The 20,852-nt window shown below is 36.7% G+C and overlaps 1 protein-coding gene across 1 annotated transcript in view; it reads right to left on the bottom strand.

Annotated features, from left to right (window-relative positions):
• The window catches only part of Ppp2r5a (protein phosphatase 2 regulatory subunit B'alpha), a 63,308-nt gene extending 43,425 nt beyond the window's left edge, over positions 1 to 19,883 (bottom strand). The window contains exon 1 of the mRNA XM_076831389.1: positions 18,971 to 19,883. Coding sequence (XP_076687504.1) covers positions 18,971 to 19,151 — 181 coding nt within the window. The 5' untranslated portion in view covers positions 19,152 to 19,883. The remainder of the gene's footprint in view (positions 1 to 18,970) is intronic.
• Positions 19,884 to 20,852: the final 969 nt, after the last annotated feature.

Raw genomic sequence — 20,852 nt, forward strand, 5'->3', positions numbered from 1 at the left:
CATGTTGGTTTAGGATCTGGACTTCCTTAACAAGATTCACAAAGCTCAAGAAGTAAAATTAAGAATCAATAAATGGCACGTATTTGAACTAAAAAGCTTCTTCTCAGCAAAGGAAACAATCAATAATGAGAAGAGAGAGCCTACAGAATAGGAGAAAATCTTTATCTCATAGAGCATTAATATCCAGGTTATATAAAAAAATTTAAAAAACTTAACACCACCAAAAAAAAAAAAAAAAAAAAAAAAAACAACCCCAAATAACCCAATCAACAAATGGGCTAAGGAACTGAACACTTCACAGAAGAGGAAATACAATCCATCAATAAATATAAATATATGAAAAAATGTTCAACATCTGTAGCAATTAAAAGAAATACAAATCAAAACTACTCTAAGATTTTATCTAACCTCAGTCAGAATGCGATTATCAAGAATACAAATAAGCTGGGCATGGTGGTACACGCCTGTAATCCCAGCAGCTGGGGAGGCTGAGGCAGGAGGACTGCAGGTTCAAAGCCAGCCTCAGCAAAAGCAAGGTGATGAGCAACTCAGTGAGACCCTGTCTCTAAATACAAAACAGGGCTGGGGATGTGGCTCAGTGGTCGAGTGTTCCTGAGTTCAATGCCCAGTAAACCCACCAAAAAAAAAAAAAAGAATACAAACAACAATAAATGTAGGTGAGGATATGGGAAAAAAGGTACACTCATAGACTGCTGGTGGAAATGCAAATTGGTGCAACTATTATTTAAAGTGGTATGGAGATTCCTCAGAAAACTTGGAATGGAACCACCATTTGGCCCATTATCCCACTTCCCGGTTTATACCCAAAGGACTTAAAATCAGCATATTACAATAATGCAGCCATATCAATGTTTATAGCAGCTCAATTCACAATACTAAGCTATGGAACCAACCTAGGTGCCCTTCAACAGATGAATGGATTAAAGAAATGTGGTATATATACATAATGGAATATTACTCAGCCTTAAAGAAGAGTGAAATAAGGGCATTTTCCAGAAAATGGATGGAGCTGGAGAGTATCATGCTAACCAAAATATGCCAATTAAAGCCAAATATTTTCTCTGATATGCGGATGCTAATTCACAATGGAGGGGTGGGGCTAGGTAAGAGTTACTTTAGGTAGAGGGAAGTGAAGAGAGGGGAGGGAGTAAGGGGGGAAGGAAAGATAGTAAAACAAATCACACATTATTTCCCTATGTACATATATAACTATAAGAGTGATGGGATTCTACATCATGTATAACCAGAAGAATGAGAAACTACACTCCATTATATATGATGTATCCAAGTACATTTTACTGCCATGTATTACTAATTAAAACAAATTTAAAAAATTAAAAAAGAAAGGTATGATGATAATTTCAGATCAAACGGAGGTTACTAACAAAGATAACTTATAAAAGAGAATCAAGCAGAAATCCTAGGTTGAAAAGCATAACAAAATGAGAAAAACAAACTAAAAGAACTCATGAGGAGATGTGAACTAGCATTAGAAAGATTCAGGGAACTTGGAGATAACGTCAATAGAGTCTGTGCAATCTGGAGAATGAAAAGTAAAAAGGATGAAGAAAAATGGACAGAGATACAGAAGACACCTGTAGGACACGATCAAGTGTATAACAAATGCACAATGGGAGTAACAGAAGGAGAAAAGAGAAGGAGCAGAAAAAATACTTTAAGAAATAAAATAATGACTGAATACTCCCCAAATGTACTGATAACTCTAACCTAATGTATTCAAGAAACCCAACAAACTCCAGAAGGATTCAGCTCAATAAGATCCACAGACTCATTGCAGTAAAAATGCTAAATGTCAAAGACAATGAGAAAATCTTGAAAGCAGCAACAGAAAAATTATTTGTCATTTACAAGGACTAAGATTAACAGGAGATATCTCAGCAAACATAACAGAAGATGGAAACACAGAATAGTGTTTTTGAAGTGCTCACAGAAAAAAATAAAATAAATAAAAAACTTGCCAACCAAAACTACTATAGCTATCTTTAAAATATAAGCAAAAATAAAGACATTCCCAGATTTTTTTTTTTTAAATCTATTCCCACTAGCCTGCCTTACAAGAAACACTACAGGAATTCCTTCAAGCCAAAAGCAAGTGATCACAGATGATAATCTGACCAAAAAATAAACATCACCAGTGAAAGTAGTTATGAAATTTTTATAAGACATTATAAATGCATTATAAATCTTTTCTTACCTGATTTTAAAAGTCATTGTATAAAACAGTAGTGATATAATGTATTGTTGGGTTATTAAAATACAGAATTATATTTTGCTGGTAATAGCACAAAGGAGGTACTAGAATAAAAAATAACTACTGATGATGGTAAAGTAATAATTATAACAATGTATTATTGGTGTTGTAACATTAATAGATACAATTGTGTAACAACAATACCACAGAAGGGAAACAAATGTATATCTTACTGGAATGAGGCTAGTATAAATCTGATAATGAGTCAAAGAAGAAACTGAAAGGGAAATTAGAAATGACTTTGAGACAAATTCCAGAAACTTAAAAGTTTAGAGAAGGTATAGCTGTAAATACCTATGTAACAACAAAAATCTCAAATCAGTAACTTCACCTTTGCAAGTGCAAGTGACCCAGAGCTGCCAAAACAATCTTGCAAAAGTGAAACAGACAGGCATGCTAACACACACCTGTAACCCCAGCGGCCAGCAACTTAGTGAGGTTTTAAGCAACTTAGAAAGATCATGTCTCAAAATTTAAAAAAAAGGGGGGAGGGGTATGGGGGATGTGGCTCAGTGGTTAAGCATCCATGGGGGTCAAAGAAAAAGGAGTAAGATTCACAACTTACATTCATAACTTACTAAAAACAGTAGTAATCAAGACAGTGTGATACTGACACAAAAACAGATATATATCAATGAAGAAGAACTGAGAATCTGGCTGATTTTCAATAAGGGTGGCAGGGCCATTTAATAAGAATAGTTTTCAACAAATGGTGCTGGGGCAACTGGATAGCCACATGCAAAAGAATTAATTTGGACCCTGACATCATATCTTACACAAAAATTAATAAAAATGGCCAAAGACCTAAATTTAAGGGTTAAAATTCTAAAATTCTTAGACATAGAGCAAATCTTCAAGACCTTGGATTTTGGAAAGATTCTTAGATATGACATCAAAAGCATGAGCAAAGGAAAGAAAAAAAAGACAATTTATACTTAATCAAAATTAAAAAACTTTTGGGCTGGGTATGTGGCTTAGCAGTAGAGTGCTTGCCTATCAAGCATGAGTCACTGGGTTTAAACCCCAGCATACACACACATACACACAGAGCAATTTTTATTCTTCAACAGACAGCATTAAGAAAGTGAAAAGCCATTGGGCTCGGTGGCATACACCTATAATCCCAGTGCCTTGGGAGGTTGGGGCAGGAGTATCACAAGTTCAAAGCCAGCATTAGCAACTTAATGAGGCCCTAAAGCATCTTAGAGAATTGTCTCTAAATAAAACATAAAAAAGGGTGGGGATGTGGCTCAGTGGTTAAGCACCTCTGGGTTCAATCCCTGGTACAAAAGAAAAAAGAAAAAGAAAAAGTGAAAAGCTAAAGGAAGTTGTACCATGAATATATAAAGAATTGTTACAACTCAATGATAGAAAGGTAAACAATAAAAAAATGGACTGGACTGGGGCTACAGCTCAGTGTGTAGAGTGCTTGCCTTGCATGTGCAAGGCCCTGGCTTTAATCCTCTAAACCACAAAAGGGGTGGGGGAGGACAAAGGATTTGAAGAGCCATTTCTCCAGGTAATACAATAAGCACAAGAAGAGACAAGTGGACAGCATTAGTTATTAAGGAAATGCAAATCACAACCACAAGTAGACACTACTTCATATCCATTAGGATGGCTATAATCAAGAAGACAAGTAAGAAATACTGGAAGTGCGGAGTGATCAGAACTCTCATACACTGCAGGTGTAAATACAAAATGGTGCAACTGTTGTGAAAAACAGTGTGGAAGTTCCTCAAGAAATTAAACACAGAATTATCACATGGCCCAGAAATTCCACTCCTAGGTATACACCCATGAGAAATGAAAATATATTCACAGAAAAAACTGGTACACAAATGTTTATAGCAGCATTTTATATATATACACACAAAAGGTGAAAAAAAAAAACCCTAATATCAAGTGATAAATAAATAAAGCATGGTACAGTCACACAACAGAATATTATTCAGTAAAAAAAAAAGAAAAAGGAATTAAGTACTGTCACTTGCTATGACATGGATGAACCCTGAAAGCATACCACACATTGTATGTTCCCATTCAATGAAATGTACAGAATAGGGAAATCTATATAGATAGAAAACAGATCAGTAGCTGCTTAAGGGTAGGGAACAAGATCCTAGGAACATAGAGGGTGACCTTTAAAAGGTATGAAATTTCCTTATGAGGTGATAAAAATATTCTAAAATTGATCATGGCGGTTGCACTTATCTGTAAATATACTAAAAGCCACTGGATTCTATAATTTTTTGGTGGGGGCTACCAGGGATTGAACTCAGGGGCACTCAACCACTGAACCACATCCTCCATCCTCAGCCCTATTTTGTATTTTATTTAGAGACAGGGTCTCACTGAGTTGCTTAGCACCTCACTTTTGCTGAGGCTGGCTTTGAATTGTGATCCTCCTGCCTCAGTCTCGCAAACCGCTGGAATTATAGGTGTGTGCCACCAGGCCCGGCTGGATTCAAATTTTTTTTTTTTTAACAATTGACTTTATTTATTTATTTTTTAATATTTGGCGGACACAACATCTTTGTTTGTATGTGGTGCTGAGGATCAAACCCGGGCCGCACGCATGCCAGGCGAGCGCACTACCGCTTGAGCCACATCTCCAGCCCCTGGATTCAAATTTAAATGGGTAGATTATATGTATGTGAATCATGTTTCAAAAAAGTTTTTAAAATGTCGTCCAGTCCTGGTTCTAAAATATTTTCGTACCAAAAACTTAAGACATTACTGAAAGTAAAGTTTAAAGGTCAATTGTGGTAATGCCACTGACCAACAATCACATTAACTTCACTTCACCAAAAATGTGTACAAACACATCTTAGAATCCCCTTTTAGTATCTTTTTTTTCAGCCCAGAATTTATAACACTAAATTAGATTGATAAAAGTTTTGAAAGGAGGGGACTGGTGTGATAGCTCAGTGGTAGAGTGCTTGCCTAGCATTTGTAAGGTACTGGGTTCAATTCTCAGCACCATATAAAAATAAAAATAAAGTTCTGTCAACAACTAAAAAAATAAAATTAAAAAAAAATTTGAAAGGATATGTAAATGAGAATCCAAAAATCAACACATAAAATGAAAAAGAGGTAATAATATTCTATTAGTATAGCTATGTAGGATTGATTTTAAGAATAGTTCACTGAATTTTTAAAAATTTAGTAGGTAAAATAATTTAGAGTTTTTCCCCATAATTTGGTTTTGCTTATACTGTCTCAAATGCATCTTACCAGAAAATCTAGTCTACATTCATGTATCTCAAGATTTCAAATACCAAGTACAATGAATGTTGAGTACATTAGTTATTATAGTCTTCCTCTTCTTGCCTATCTTCATTAGAGTATTTTATAAATTAAACTTCTTAAGGATAACAAAATTATTTCAAGTTGTTAATTTGTTAACCCTTTACATTTAAGGATAAATATTTGAAGTAGCGAGTATCATCATTTGTAACTGAAATAATAGTTATGTAGGTATAATTTTGCTGAAAGGAAAAAGCTGTCATATCCCAAATTACTGCTGCTCATCCATATGAAATTTAAAGTAAGATCTCATATAGGATTCATGCTACAAATTATAGAACAAGCACCGTATCATAGCAACCCAGCAATACCACTACAGTACACACTGAGGATGCAATCCAAAATTCTAATTTAAGAAACTGGCACAGAATATAGGACATGTAGCTTTTTTTGGCACTACCACTAGAACTTTAATAACTAAGAGTCTAAATTCAGCTTTTATTTGAAACTTTAGAGATCAAACTATCATAAAGTAATAATAGAAATGTTTATTAACAAATGACTCACAGCATTGTGACTAAATATGACTTAGTTAAGTTTCTGTGGTTTCATTAAAATCGAAAATGGTGAGAAAAACTGTGGGCATTACATTTTAGAAAATCTGAACACAGGCCACACTACCAGTTTGATAATATTCTAACAAATAAATGTATATTGTTTTAAGAAAATACCTAGCATACTATCTAAAAACCCTGAAGAGCATAACATTTCCATGCACTAATCTGTTATCATTCAAATATAAGTACATATATATATATATATATATATATATATATATATATATATATATATAAGTTTTACATTACAGAAGGGTTAAAATACACCGGCCAGTTTTTATTTCAAAAAACCATGTTACTTTTTGTACTCAAACACTTCTGATAAAGCAGAAAGAAGGAATGAAGATAAGCTAACAGGGCATGTAACAGATTCCTTGGGATGTGGAATCTTGGATTTCAGAAAGCAGGATGTTGAAACACTCTCCTAGGAGAGTAAATGGAAGCTGTATCATTTCCTTAATTCAGTTTGAATACAAAACCTCCTAGTCATTAAATAAAATAAGTGTTCACAAGTATCTTTCTCATTTGGAATTTTCAGGAATAAGAAATATTAAACAGATGTCTATAGAAGCAATGGAGAGCTATAGCTATTTCAGTTTTGATGGTGGTGATGAGGTTCCATCTTGCAGCTATGCCTAACTGTAACTCCTGAGAAATCCTTGCTACTGTGTTAGGAAAAGGTATTATTCTAACAAGGTGTTCAAGTCTCTACAGCAGGACCTAAGCTCTACGGAAACCCCACTTCCCTCCATTATCACCACAGATGAGCCTCGGGGTGGTGGCTGAAGGTAGAAATCTAAGAATCCTGAAATTATGTACAAAATATTGTATATATTTTCTGAAAACAGGTACATTCTTTTAGTGGGATTTTCCAAGAGATCTACATATAACCTTTCTAAAATTAATTACCAGAACTTTTAAACATCATTTCCTCTCCTTTTAATGTAAGGAACGTACAACCAAGGTTTTAAATTCAGTATTTCCAGAAATAAAAACTCTATTCAGAAGTAATTTTAATTGATTTTTTTCTTTCAAAAAACTATTCTACTATAAATACCAAGTGAAAACAATGGGTTAGAGAACAGTATAATGTATGATCCCGCTAAAAGGAAAATGCTAAAATATGTGAGGGGTTTCCTCTGCATGGGGATTTTTATTTTCTACCTTTATAATTTTTGAGTTGTTTTTAAACAGTCTTAAGTTTTTACAAAAACAATAAAGCCATTATAAAAGAAATAGAGTAGTTAAGAACACAACAGTTCTCATTGCATATTCTTTAAATAAGTTAATTTTAGAAATCCATAAAAACTGAGACTCATGTATGACTCACAACAAGTATTGTATCCTAAAATAGAGTCATTACCATTCTATAGGAGAAACTAGTTCTCTAGATCTTGAAAAAAAAAAAAAAAAAAAAAAAAAAAGCAGTTCTCAAAATATGGGTAGGATCACCCAGGCAATTCAAATACATTTTTATAAAACAAATGAAGTACCAAAACCAGTTCCTGGTACCTGGTAGCTAGGTAAAAGCTGGGTTATTTTTTCCTTTCCTATATGAATAATCAAAATTTCCTATAAAGGAAATGTGACTATGGAAAATAAAAGCATTTAATTGTTACATTTGCTACTATACCACTACGGATTCCAAGTTAGGCTGGTTCATTCACTGGAAGCACAAATGCATCTGGAAAGTTATTTAAGGAGAATACATGTAATTGTCGAATTTCATCTTGTCTGGAGGTTTTAAGAAAATAGTCAGTAAACTGATAGATGAATTAGACCAAACTGACTTTATATCCAAGTCTAAGTTATCGTGCCCCAATTTATTTTCCTTTCCCAAATTGGAACAAATGGATTATAAATTCAGTGCTATGCTAAAATGGCCACAGTATAAGAAAACTTCAAAAATCTATGAGAAGGCCACTGAAATATCCAGCATTTCCAAAAGGAAGGCATAAATAAATAGATAGGGTCTAATCAGTTCCTGATCATCTATAATAATTAATCCAAGCTTCTAAAAACAGATCATTATAACTTTAACTGGGTGGTTACTGACTAAATTTAAATTTAGCTGTGACACAAATGTGATGCATGATTTATAATTCTAATTCACTCCATCTTGTTTCTCAGTATTCATTCATAAAACAAATGTTCTCAATTTTTTTAATATTTATTTTTTAGTTGTAGTTGGACACAATACCTTTAGTTTATTTTTATGTGGTGCTGAGGATCGAACCCAGTGCCTCACACATGCTAGGCCAGCGCTCTACCTCTGAGCCACAACCCCAGCCCCTGTTCTCAATTTTTTTGAGATAAAACTTCAGGTTACTTAAGGGGATTGGTAAAAAGAATGGTAAAAGGGAGACCACAAAAAAAAAAAAAAAAAAATCAATGGGACTTTTTTATATCAGAAGAGTTTAAAGATCTTCACTTTAAACATTCTTAGAAAAACCCATGTTTGGCCCATTTTCCCATTACTTAAAGAAACCAGTTACCTCTCTTGGTAAAGCTCTCAATTATAAGTATTTCTCTTTTGATGCTCAATTTTGCTTTAGTGCAGTCAATACACAACTTCCATTTAATACCGTAAAAGAGGAACTGATAACCAATTGAGGAGATCAAGCTATAAATAACCTGCAGAAATATACCTAAGTTTTAGATTCTTCATCTACCAAATGCTAAGAAGTTTGGCATTACATATAAACATTACTCACTTATAAATAATTACATAATTGTGAACTACTAAGTGATACAAAATCATGTTTTTCTTTAAAGCGATTTAATAGTGTTCACTTCATTATTTCATTCAATAAATATTTAAACAGCTCTGATTTCTAAATGCTATGTAGGAAGATATGGCTATCAGGTCTCAAAGCAGTCTAAAGGCAGAAAGCAGGCCATTAATTATAACCTTATTCATGCACTTCTCTCAATATATTTTGTGATCTCCCTCATGCACATACTAAGACCATCTTGCTTGCTACATGTGCACACAAAAGATATTCCATTGAGGAGTAGGGAAGAGTTAGTCCTAAAATTTGGCCAGAAGACCAGGTAGCTAGCACTTAAATTATGAACATCTAATAAGCAAACTTGAAAGTCTTGGCAAGCCACTGAATGTTATAATGAAGAATATAATTAATGTTTAGAAGTCATAAAATTACAAAATGGGTACTCTTTGATTCATATATCCAAAGATTGATTTGGCATTTACAACAAGATTTCTAAATCGTATTAATTACAAAGTTTTCAAAATAAAACTGGATCTTCCCTCTATACCTGGTTTCTTCTCTAGTATTCTCCTTCTCAGGGGTAGTACATACCCCTATTCACCCAGCTATAAAAGCTAAAACACACATGGGAATCAATTATCCTGGATAGTACCTTTCCTTTCCATCTGCTCCTGCCCCAAACAATTCATTCACGAGTCCTGAGACATATCTCAAATTAATCTCACTCCATCCCTCCTGATCCCTCCCTAGACCAAGCCATATTATGCCTGAACTAGCCTATTAAAATAATCTACTAGGCTGGGGTTGTGGCTCATCGCTTGCCTAGCATGCGCAAGGCCCTGGGTTTGATCCTTAGCACCACATAAAAATAAATAAATAAAATAAAGGTATTGTGTCCAACTACAACTTAAAAAATAAATATTAAAAAAAAATAATCTGGGGCTGGGGATGTGGCTCAAGCAGTAGCGTGCTTGCCTGGCATGCGTGCGGCCCGGGTTCGATCCTCAGCACCATATACAAACAAAGATGTTATGTCCGCCGAATACTAAAAAATAAATGTTAAAAAAAAAATTCTCTCTCTCTTTCCCTTTAAAAAAATAAAAATTTAAAAAATAATCTGCTAACTGATAATAATCTCTTTCTAAAAATCTTGTTTTACTACAATCCATTCTTCCAGCAGCTACAATAAACTTTTTTTAAACCATCGAACTCCCTGAAAGATTGTCTATATTACTCAGCTGACACAATTTCCAATGATGCCCAAAGACCACCAAATCCATGGAAACTTTTTGATTCTTATTTGACTTGCCTGCTTCTTCATTGTTCCTCCACCCACCCTCCTTCACTGCCCCACTCTTATTTCTTGGCTGCTCCTTTTCCTTTGACCATCCTAAATGCTGGCAGTCCATGGCCTCTTCTCATTCTATACATTTTCACTGGGCAGTCACTTCAACTTCTGCTATTTCAAAAGTTACTTATAAGCTAAAGACTCGCAAATTATCATCTTTAGCACAGATCTATGTAGCTCCATGTAACTCCCCACAAGGCAGCTTCACTTGGCTTTTCTACAGACACTTCAACCTATCCCATAACAAATAATTCTCTTTGCAATGTAACTATCTCTTTTTTCCCTTTCAGTAAATTGCTATCGTGTATCTAGTTGCCTAAGTCAGAACTGTATCATCGTTGGTTCTTCCCCCTCACTAGGTCCTATCTGTGATACCACCCCATGCCCCCTTAGACAAGCCCATCTTCATATTATATCTGTATTATCATGTCAGCATCCTAACTAGTCTCACTTCCCAAAACACTCTTCACACTACTCCTGTCAGGTATAAAGGCAGTGTAATGTCCTACCCATTCTTCAACATATCATCAAGAATATGATCTAGACCTTAAATTGTTTTTCCAGTCTCTTCGCCAGCCAGACTCCTATTATATTCTATATTATGGTCAACATAAATGGCTGGCAATTCCCCATATATACTATAGTCACTGATGAGTCTGTTCATATTGTTCTTTAGGTGGACCTTAGACCCATCTATCTTGCCCTGACACCTTCTAGCCTTTTAGGTCTCAGCTTACCTATCACTTTATCCAGAGAGCTTTCTTTCCCTGTTCTCTCCTCTCCCATGCCAACTGGGTCTCTCACATACTCGCCTAATAATTTACCATATCACACCAACTGAAAATGCCTGTTTACAAGTCTGTATTCCCTGCCAACTTGAAGTTCCTAAATACATATAATTTCAAAAGAAAAAGCATTCATTGGTTTATTCACTTGACTGAGTAAAATTTTAATCTTTATAATGGTTCACCTACATTTTAAGCATTATGGAAATAGAAGAGGAAAAATATTTTAGTACTAGATTTTTGAAAGCAAAGTATGAGTTCAATTTCATCACAGGCAAACAAACTCTTTCCTCTGGCCAATTAAAAAGAATGGAAGTACAATTTTTTTTAAGTCAGATACATATTTTTACATAAGTTATGTCTTATTTTACTTATAACTTTACAGATGTTTGTCTTTAGAAAAGTCTGTTTGAAAAGTTATGTTTTGAAACCTATCCAGTTTTGCAAAACAAAATTCAGAGGTTATAAACAAAACATCTCATCTTTTTTCACATTTATCAATTTAGAGGTACAGGACTAACAATAAATTCAAATAATCTTTGACTTCTGACAATAACTATAATTCTAGAACATCTTTTATAGTAAGTGTGAAACAAAGACAAAACTAATTAAACAAAATATAGTTTTTGAAGACATTTAAGATTTTATAGCCCCGAATGCAAGTTCTAAGCTCCCTCATTAAAAAATCTTTTTTCAGGCACTTGATTTCCTTAGCCATTGTCCATAAAGTTTATTCATCAATTAAGCAAAACCTGAGAGAGTATCTGAGAGCTAAAAATCCCATGCACTTTTCTCCCTACTTATAACAAAGCTTCTCTCATGAAATGACTAGAAAGCTAATTATTTAGAACAATAAGAATGAAAATCAGTTCCCAAAGGAAACCAAACAGAATGACCCCTGTGGTCCCATTCAGCACTAGAAGACTCAACTAGATACACCACAGTAAGGTTATAGTGGGTGCAATTAGCATCACCATTCCAGTAGGAGGTGTGTGTTCCCAAGAAATCTCTTGCCTTCAGTATTCAAGTTAGAAACAGGTTGTTTGAATTCCATCATGTGAACCTATCATATTCAGCAAACAACCAAAAAAAAAAAACTCAGTAGGATTCTTTAGGAAATCTGAATCAAATTACAAAATTTCTAAAATACTTCATTACTCACTCAAAAATCCCACATAAACAAATTCCTTTAGGGAAGAGTTCAAAAAGATACACATAAAAATATTCTTGAAACTGCTTATTAGTCAATTATCCTGCTCAGACAAGTAGAGTCTACTTTGCATAAACCCAGACTGTCATATAAAACTCTTGCAGCAATTAAATTCCTTGTTACATAATAACACACTAAAAGTAATTATATATTTTAAATCTCTTCCCTTTCATCTCCTTCAAGGACATCCTTGTGAATAAACTGCACCTTGACTTTAGAAATTACTGTTAACAAATTATTTCAGTTTATTCAATCTTAAATATACACGTTTGTGTCAGAGAATCAACCATCAACCCAGTAATACTTTTCCACACAGCTTTATACAATAACTTTGCAGCAACAAATCAATGTTACACATCACTTACACTAGTCATTGGCCAAGTACAAGGACAAACAATATTTTGCTTTAAACCTACATTTACTATTTTTACTATCAAACTATTAACCCAGAATTCATTTACTTCAAAAGGCTTGAACCAATTTTAGGAGAAATATATTAAAACAAAACCCAAATAAAGAGAAGAAAATCAATCTCTGGTTGACAGCATCGAACATCACTGGAGTCTGTAATTCCCGTGGCTCAGGAGGCTAAGGCAGAAGGATCATGAGTTCAAAGCCAGCCTCAGCAACTCAGTGAGACCTGTTTTTACATAAAATACAAAAAAGGGCTGAGGATGTGGCTCAGTGATTAAGTGCCCCTGGGTTCAATCCCCAGTCCAAAACATAAAACAACAACAGAAATCCTGATCACTGGAATAAGCACCATCAATGGTGGTGGGGTGGAGGGCAGAGGCTAGAAGACAAGCAATAGGTAATTTCCTAGTCAAAGTAGTGATTCTGTCTATATGATCACATTTATTATTCATAGAATACTATATCAAGTACTATGATGAGTTTTGAAAAAACAGAAAAGGATATGTTTTCACAAAATAAAAAATAAAAAGTTATCACATCATTCTAAAAAAAGAACACCACTATATAACGTCTGAACACTCACCCAAATGGCAAATCAACAAATACAAGTATTATAAAAACTGGAAGCAGAAAGGTTGAAGGCAAAATAGAGATACGAATAAAAGGGGCTCTGGATTCTCAGGGCCGTACCTTCAATAAAAAGCTATGGTCCAGATTAGGGGCTGGGGTTATAACTCAGTAGTGGAGCCCTTGCCTAGAACATTTGAGGCACTGGGTTTGATCCTAAGACCACATATAAATAAATAAATAAAATTATTGTGCCCATCTACAATTAAAAAGAATATTTTTAAAAAGATTACATAAAACCATAAATATGAAAACATTCTGGAGAAAAATATTTATTGATCTAAAATAAATACAAGGCATGACCAAAACCACAGTAAAGTCCAATAGTTCAGTAGCTTTTATTCAACATGTCAGTACTAATAGATCTAAATCTTCAAGAAGCTGATCAATATGTATTATATAAAAGAAATCAGTTTATCTTCCAAAGTGGTGGGAGTCATCACTTGTTATCCTGAATGAGGGGATTAAAACTAGGTAAACCTCTACTATGTATTCTCAATTTTACTTGCCTACTCAAGACTCTGTTCTAAAAATCAGAGTAAAGAAAACTGAACACTGGCACTGAATGACAGCTGAGCCTTAATTATGATAGTACAGCAAAATCTAATAGAATTATGTCATCATGCCTAAAACTCCAGAATCTAACAAGCACTATCCCCTTCAGGAAAGCAGCTGATTAGCCATAGGGGGCAGCAAAGTTAAGAAAGTGAATGTAAATACCAGGGGGTGAAGTGAGGGCAGGAAATGTTAATAGGCTGGGTAATGAGCCATGAGTATCAGAGAAAAAAGGACAAAGTCTCAATTAATGAATTAAATCAATAGACAGATAATGCTAAGCCAGTGATTCTCAACACTGACTACATATTAGAATCACCCTGGGAGCTTTTAGAAATACACAAGCATGGATTTTACCTTGAACCAATTAATTTAGAATCTTCTATTAGTGGGGCCCAGATATTGATATTCTTTTAAAGCTCTCTAAATGTATAATAAGAACTAAGCACTGCAGTGCTAAATACATAAAAAGAGAAATAAACTCATCTCGTTCCCCAGCTGTTTGCAATTTTAAAGGCTAAATTGAAAATACAAAGCATAAAAATTTATTATTTCCCAAAATCTATTATTTTTGTTGATAAACCTGTTTTTGAAATCCAAAGGGGTAATAACTCATTAAAGACTAATTCATCTATGATTTTTATCAAGGGAAAAATGTTATTCTTGCAGGTGAAAATAATTAAACTAAAGTTCAAAGGGGTTAAACAACTTGCCCAAAGCAATTGTGAATCATCACTGATGTAGGAAGACAACTTAAATCTACTCTTCATAGGACAGGGCTCTTCCCCAATGGTCATATCAGTTTGCCAAATACATTTTCCTGGATTATCACTTTATTCACTTCATAAAATAATCCAGAATTAAATTAATAATCAAAGAAGGTAATAAAATGGGTAAGAGGATATATAATCCTGAAGAGAATTCTGAAGATATTAGACTTAAAAAGCTTTTCCTCCATGTGGCTAGATGAAATGATATTAACTTTGTGAACAACTATAAACCTTAAAAGTTAGTTGAGTAGCAGTATTACCCACATCCCCCCACACACCAAAGTTAAGACAGTTATGAAACTTCAGCTGTCAGTGTTCTTGTCTCAGTTAACTCAGAAGACCATATACCTCAAAACACACACACACACACACACACAAACACTTTTCCCCTAATGCTAAGCCAGCCATTTCAATCAGTGATACTGTTACTAGCCTCAATACTTCCAGTGGGACCCAGTTTCTAAGAATGGACCAACAAAGAATTTTAGTGATACTTGGGAAGTTCTTGACCTCATCTGAAGGGGACTTAAATCTCAAAACCAGTTTCTTCTTTTCTTTCCTATTTACTGGTGGTATCCTATGAGAAATGAATATCTATAAAATAACTGAATTTATTTGGTTGGTTAAAATAAAATTACCACAGCTTTTAACATTTTGAAGAGTTTGATTTAACCCTATTTTCATTTTTACACGCATGCTGAAAATGTTACAGCCTCATCTCACTTGACATAAATCACAATTAGGAAAGTTTACGATTTAAATAATCCTATTAATTCTTCATTTAAAAATATTTTTAATCTAGATTTTCAAATATCAAAGAAAATGGGAACTAACATTCTTTGCCTATTTTTAGGTATTTAAATTATTTCACTAAATCCCTTCAATCCTGGGAGACAGAAGGCATTATCCCCATTTTACAGATAAGGAAAATAACTCAGAAAAATTAAAAATTTATCTTTGACTCAGGACTAACCTTAGTCACTATCTATCATACTGCTTTAATTTATGTAAAACAGATTAGTAGCAAAAATACTGAAATCATTTGACCTGAGTCCCAATATCAGTTGCAACACCATCCAGATAAATAATCACAGGTCTGAAACTAATCTGTTTAAGCTTCAACTTTCTCATCAACAAAACTATTGATTTTGCAAGAAGTTAATAGAATGTCCTAATGAAATACAATATTTGTAAAAATACATTGAGCCATGGGCTATCACACAACAGTATTTCCTTCTGGTATGAAAAAGCAGATATCAGAAATTAAGAATTAGATACCTTTGGATTGTTCTACTTGTCATGAGCAAGACTAACTTTTGATTAAAAATAAAGAAAAACATAAAATAATTTGAAAATGCTAAATTGTCATAAATGTAAGGCATCAACTACTTTATCAAACTAATCCTTCCAGTAACTTTAAACAAAATAGGTTAAACAGACTGAAAAACCACCTGTGAGTAACATGTTCTTTAAAGTTTCCTAATTGTTGGTTACCAGATGAAAAGTTTAAGGTGGAAAAATTAAGCCCACTACCAATATAAAATATATTTCTATATTTTAAATATAGAAAAAAAATTGATAAATGTTCCTAATTTTATTTTTTAGCATCTCTCAGATGAGCTTACATAATTAACAAGAGATAAAGTGTTTTGAAAAAAATAATTAGTTTTATAATATATGGCTGTTTAATCTTCAGGACCCACATAACAGTTTCTTAGTCTTAAAAAGCCTTTTAACAAGACTTGTTTATTTAATACTTTCTATAACAAAACTATTTTGTATATTTTCACCATTAAAATCCTGAAACCCACTTACTAAGTGATTATACAAATATAAACTTCTGGTAGATGAAAAGGTTGGATTATTTTGTTAATCCTTACTTGCAGTATGCTTTGAGGAAAACTCGTTGGCACCTTTCCAGTTTAGACCCACGTGGACAAAGTGTAACATAAGCAGGTTGTTATAAACACTTAAAAGATCTTGGATGCCCACGGATATCTGAATCATTCCACACCAAGATTATATTTCAGAGGAAGAAGAAAAATTCTCTTTCATACACATATAAGTGGTTCTCCACTGTTTTTTGTTAAAGCCACAAATGGAAAAAACTACTACTGACAGAAAAACACACAATACTGTGGTATCAAATACACTGCCAAGCTACAAACTGAAACAACTGAATTTTTCAAAAAGTCACTTTTCAAGCATTTGGCACCTGCAGCAAAAGTAGTTTTTCCTATTAGTAAGTAACCCAAGTAAGGTCTTATTTTCCTCAATTAAATCTGCATAAATTTACCTTGGATAATTTTCCTACAAGGAATACTATATTTTCATGCAAATATCTAGAATTAATCTGAAATTCCAATTTTACTATTTTTTTTGCCCTATTATGACCAAACCCTATAAATAAAACATTTAAGGCACCTTCAACTTGTTGAATAAGACACTATATAACTCAGATGATTATTAAGTCTATGCATATTTTCCCCAGGCTTTTAAAAGTATACAATAAGGTGCATCTCCTGGCTGAAACAAATAATATTCAATTTATTTTTATTAGATAAAGTGGAATATTAACAAGTACAATACTAGGAACCAGAATATCTTACTAAAAGCAAGTTCAATAAATATGAAAGAAAAATGTTAACAATAAACCTTCAAACTGCAAAGATAACTTGATTAATGAAAAAAATAAAAAGCATAAAAATTCTATGATTTCTAATTAAGTGTAAAACGACAAATTAAAAAAAATTTAGTTGTAGATGGACACAATACCTTTATTATTTTATTTATTTATATGTGGTACTGAGGATGAAACCCAGGGCCTCAAACATGCTAGGGAAGTACTCTACCATAAGCCACCACCCCAGCCCATAAAATAGCAAATTTAATGCCCTAATAGGTAAGATGGTATTCTTTTATAGCCATGACATTACTCAAGAATTAAAGTCTTAGCAATGTCTACCATTGTGGTCTACCATTGATTAATATATGTAAATTGCTAAAGAGCAATCAAATGTGATAACACAGATATCTTAAACATTCTTTTCAAAAGTCAGTTTATTCTGGCTCTGAAATATCCTTGGTTTAGAAGCACCCCAAGAGGCAGGGTAATGTAGGGTCTGAATGGGGTTCCAAAGCTATTATAGGTCAGTTGTGATTTGATCTAGGGTTTTCTTTAGACTCCTTGCCAACTCAGGCTGGATTCATAGGCCCAAAGACAAATCAGAACCAGATTGGCCTTGCTGGATCTTTTTCAAATGGACTGAAAATCTGCTGAACATTTATCTATTTTAGTATGAAACTTCAATTTCCTGGCCTTGTAAAACAGATTATCTAAATTTTATCGGGTATCTTTTGTTGCAATAATTTTTAAATGTCTAGAAGCATAATCATCTTGTTCCATAATATTTCTATCTCATAAAAAGCAAAGACATTAAAATGACAAAATTAAAAGCCAGTAATACTCAAAGAACAAGAAAGAACACCAGAAAACAACTTACTGAAAAACCTCTAAACCTAGTGGGAAAGTGTGCCAAAGGGAGTGCCAAGTACTCCTGCAAGGCATTAGGCATGGTTACCAACTTGAATTACTGTACAAACCTACAAAGTCCCTGGAATCACTGTCTAGTGAACTAAGTTCCCATTGCATTGCAAAGCAACACTATCTATTCCTTGATACTTCTCCAAACTGGTCGTGTGTATCCTCTTAGACGACAGAGTATTTTAGGGGATAATATTTAAACCGAGTGAAAGTTTAAAAAAATACTACACTGATCTGATTTTTAGTTTTTTACTTTATAAATTTAAATTTATCTAAAGACAGCTAACTCAACCGCTGGTTGCATTCAGATTCCTGGTCTAATGACTTAGGAATAATCAATGGGCAGGATAATTGATAAGAGGGTGGTGCGCACAGAAAGTAAAGGGCTAGCTAAGAGTGGCTAAAAAAAAAAAAAAAAAAAAAAACACGAGCTGAGACGGGAAAAGTGAGGGTCGAAAGACAGGACAGAATGTTAAAGCAAGATAGGGAAAGGATAAGTCTCGGGGAGGAGTGAATAACTCTATCGTGCGGGACGCAAGAGTCCCAGTTGGAAGGGCACGTTAAGCAAGCGTGCAGGTGAGAAGGGATGTTGGCTTCCAAGATGGGAAGAGTTAAGGTGAATCAGGGAGAAGTAAGAAGCAAATGCCTTCGCATCAAACCTGTTGGAATAAAGGGCGAGGAGGACGCCAAGGTTTCTAAGGGAACACACACTGAGACCCCAGCAGGGTGGGAAAACCAAGCCCCAGAAGGAAATGGCTCAGCTGGCACAGAGGCGAGCGGAGCCAGCCCCTGCGCTCGCTCCCGGGGCTGCGCCCTCGGAGGTTACCTTTGAGTTGGGGCAAGGGGTGCAGCTCCGCCTGGCTACCCTGGCTGCGGAACTGCGACGAGCCCTGAGAGCGCTTCTGTCTCTGCGCCTTGCGCACCGATTTCCGGGTGAAGCCGTCCACTTTCTCCGAGGCCGAGATGGCGGCGCTGGCAGCCCCCGCCGGCGGCGACGACGACGACATCTCCGCGGCCCTGGCGCTTGGCAGCTCCGGCGGCTGCTTGCACCGCACGGGCAGCGGCAGCGACGGCAGGAGGAGGAGGCGGGGGAGAGGCGCGGAGAGCTCGCGCCCCTGCGCCCCGAGCTCCCGGCCACTCCGCCCTCCCGCTCCCGGGCACCCCCGAGCTTCTCCTCGCCGCCCGACAACGCCTCACGGCCACATCTCAGCGCCGGAGGTTCCTGGTCCCCGCGGCGCGGCGAACTCCCCGGGCTGACGGAGGGAAGGGCGGGGGTGGAGGGGGGTGAAGAAGTTGTTGACTCCGGGCGCGGAGGGCGGGTGGAGGGGAGCCTGAAGTTTAGACAACTGAGACGAGAGCGCGGGGTGGCGGACGCGGAGTGCGCCTCTCGTCCCTTTAGTCCTAGTCGCCAGCCGGCCAGCCGGCCAGCACCTCAGCGCCCGCTGCCAGAGCCGTCCGCCCGGCCTGGAGCCTCCTCCCGGGGCGCTGCCATCGCGGATCCTCTTGGAGCCGTCGTCGCGGTGCCTTCTCTTTCCTGTCAGCGCTGGCCCCTCATCGCCCGGGCGGTGACCCGCTGCCCCGACTCTTGGTGCACACACACTCGCCTCTAGCAGCGTCGCGCGGTGCGAACCCCCCTCCCCCAGGCGCCCGCCAGCCGCCCACGGAGAAACCCGGCGAGCGACCGCTACAACTTGAGAAGGTGGTTGGTACAGGCAAGGGAGAATGTGTGTGCGTGTGCGCGCATGCGAAGGCGCGCGGCCCGGGGGAAGGGCTTCGCGGGGGGTGGGAAGGAGGAGTTTGACTGACAACTTCCGCGGGGTCCCGCCAGCCTCACGAGGCTCGGGAGCGGGTAGGGGGTGACAGAGCATGCCAGCTCCATCAGCCAATCGCAGGGCTAAGCGGCAGAGACGGGGGAAGGCGTGGCCTCCTGGGCAATCTCTCAAGTGTCAGGATCTGGGAGGGAAGGCAAAGAGGGGGGCGTGACGGGGTGACGGACTTCAGCTACAGCCAATCGCAAGTGAAGGCGGTGAGCGGAGTGCCATCTGCGTCACAACAGTGTAACAAATTCTCTCGCGAGGGAGGGGAAGTGCCCCTCCACCAGCGGGCCTTGTACGCCTGCGCGCAGCTCCAGCCTATATTTGCTCTGCTGACAGACTTTGAGACCAGACTAGAGTGGGTAGTTCGGGAGTCAAAATGGGTCGCCCCTTGCCTTCTCTCTCCTCTCTACTACCAATGAAGAACTGGAGCGACGGGTGGGGAGTTTGAAGGCAAGGGCACGAAAGAGTGCCAGTTTTGCGTCATTAAAAAGGGGCGGAGCAAAGGTTTGAGTGGGCGCGCGAGAGGTGTGATTGACAGGCAAAGGGGTGTAAGCGAAATGAGTTTGTCCAATCCGAACGAGGTACTGGACTCCTGGGCGGGCTTTAGCTCTTCGCTGGCTCTAAACCGCATAATTGGTAGTTGGGTAATAAATTTGTAGCTTTGGTGGTTTAGGCACCGCAAGTCCCTGCGAGGTACTCTTACGTGGAGTTTGGGCGGTCTAGCATCTAGTACTTCAAAGAGTTCTACAAGTCCATGACCTTCAAAGAGAGGTTCCTCATTCCCAACTCAGTAGCCCACTAATTTTCACTCCTTCAGCCGAAGGCCTCACGACTCTGAAAATACAAATTTTCTGCTCAGTGGTTTGTGGATTTGGGAGCCTCTTCCTTGGG

The sequence above is a fragment of the Callospermophilus lateralis genome, chromosome 13, assembly GCF_048772815.1.
Source record: "Callospermophilus lateralis isolate mCalLat2 chromosome 13, mCalLat2.hap1, whole genome shotgun sequence".
Lineage (NCBI taxonomy): Eukaryota > Metazoa > Chordata > Mammalia > Rodentia > Sciuridae > Callospermophilus > Callospermophilus lateralis.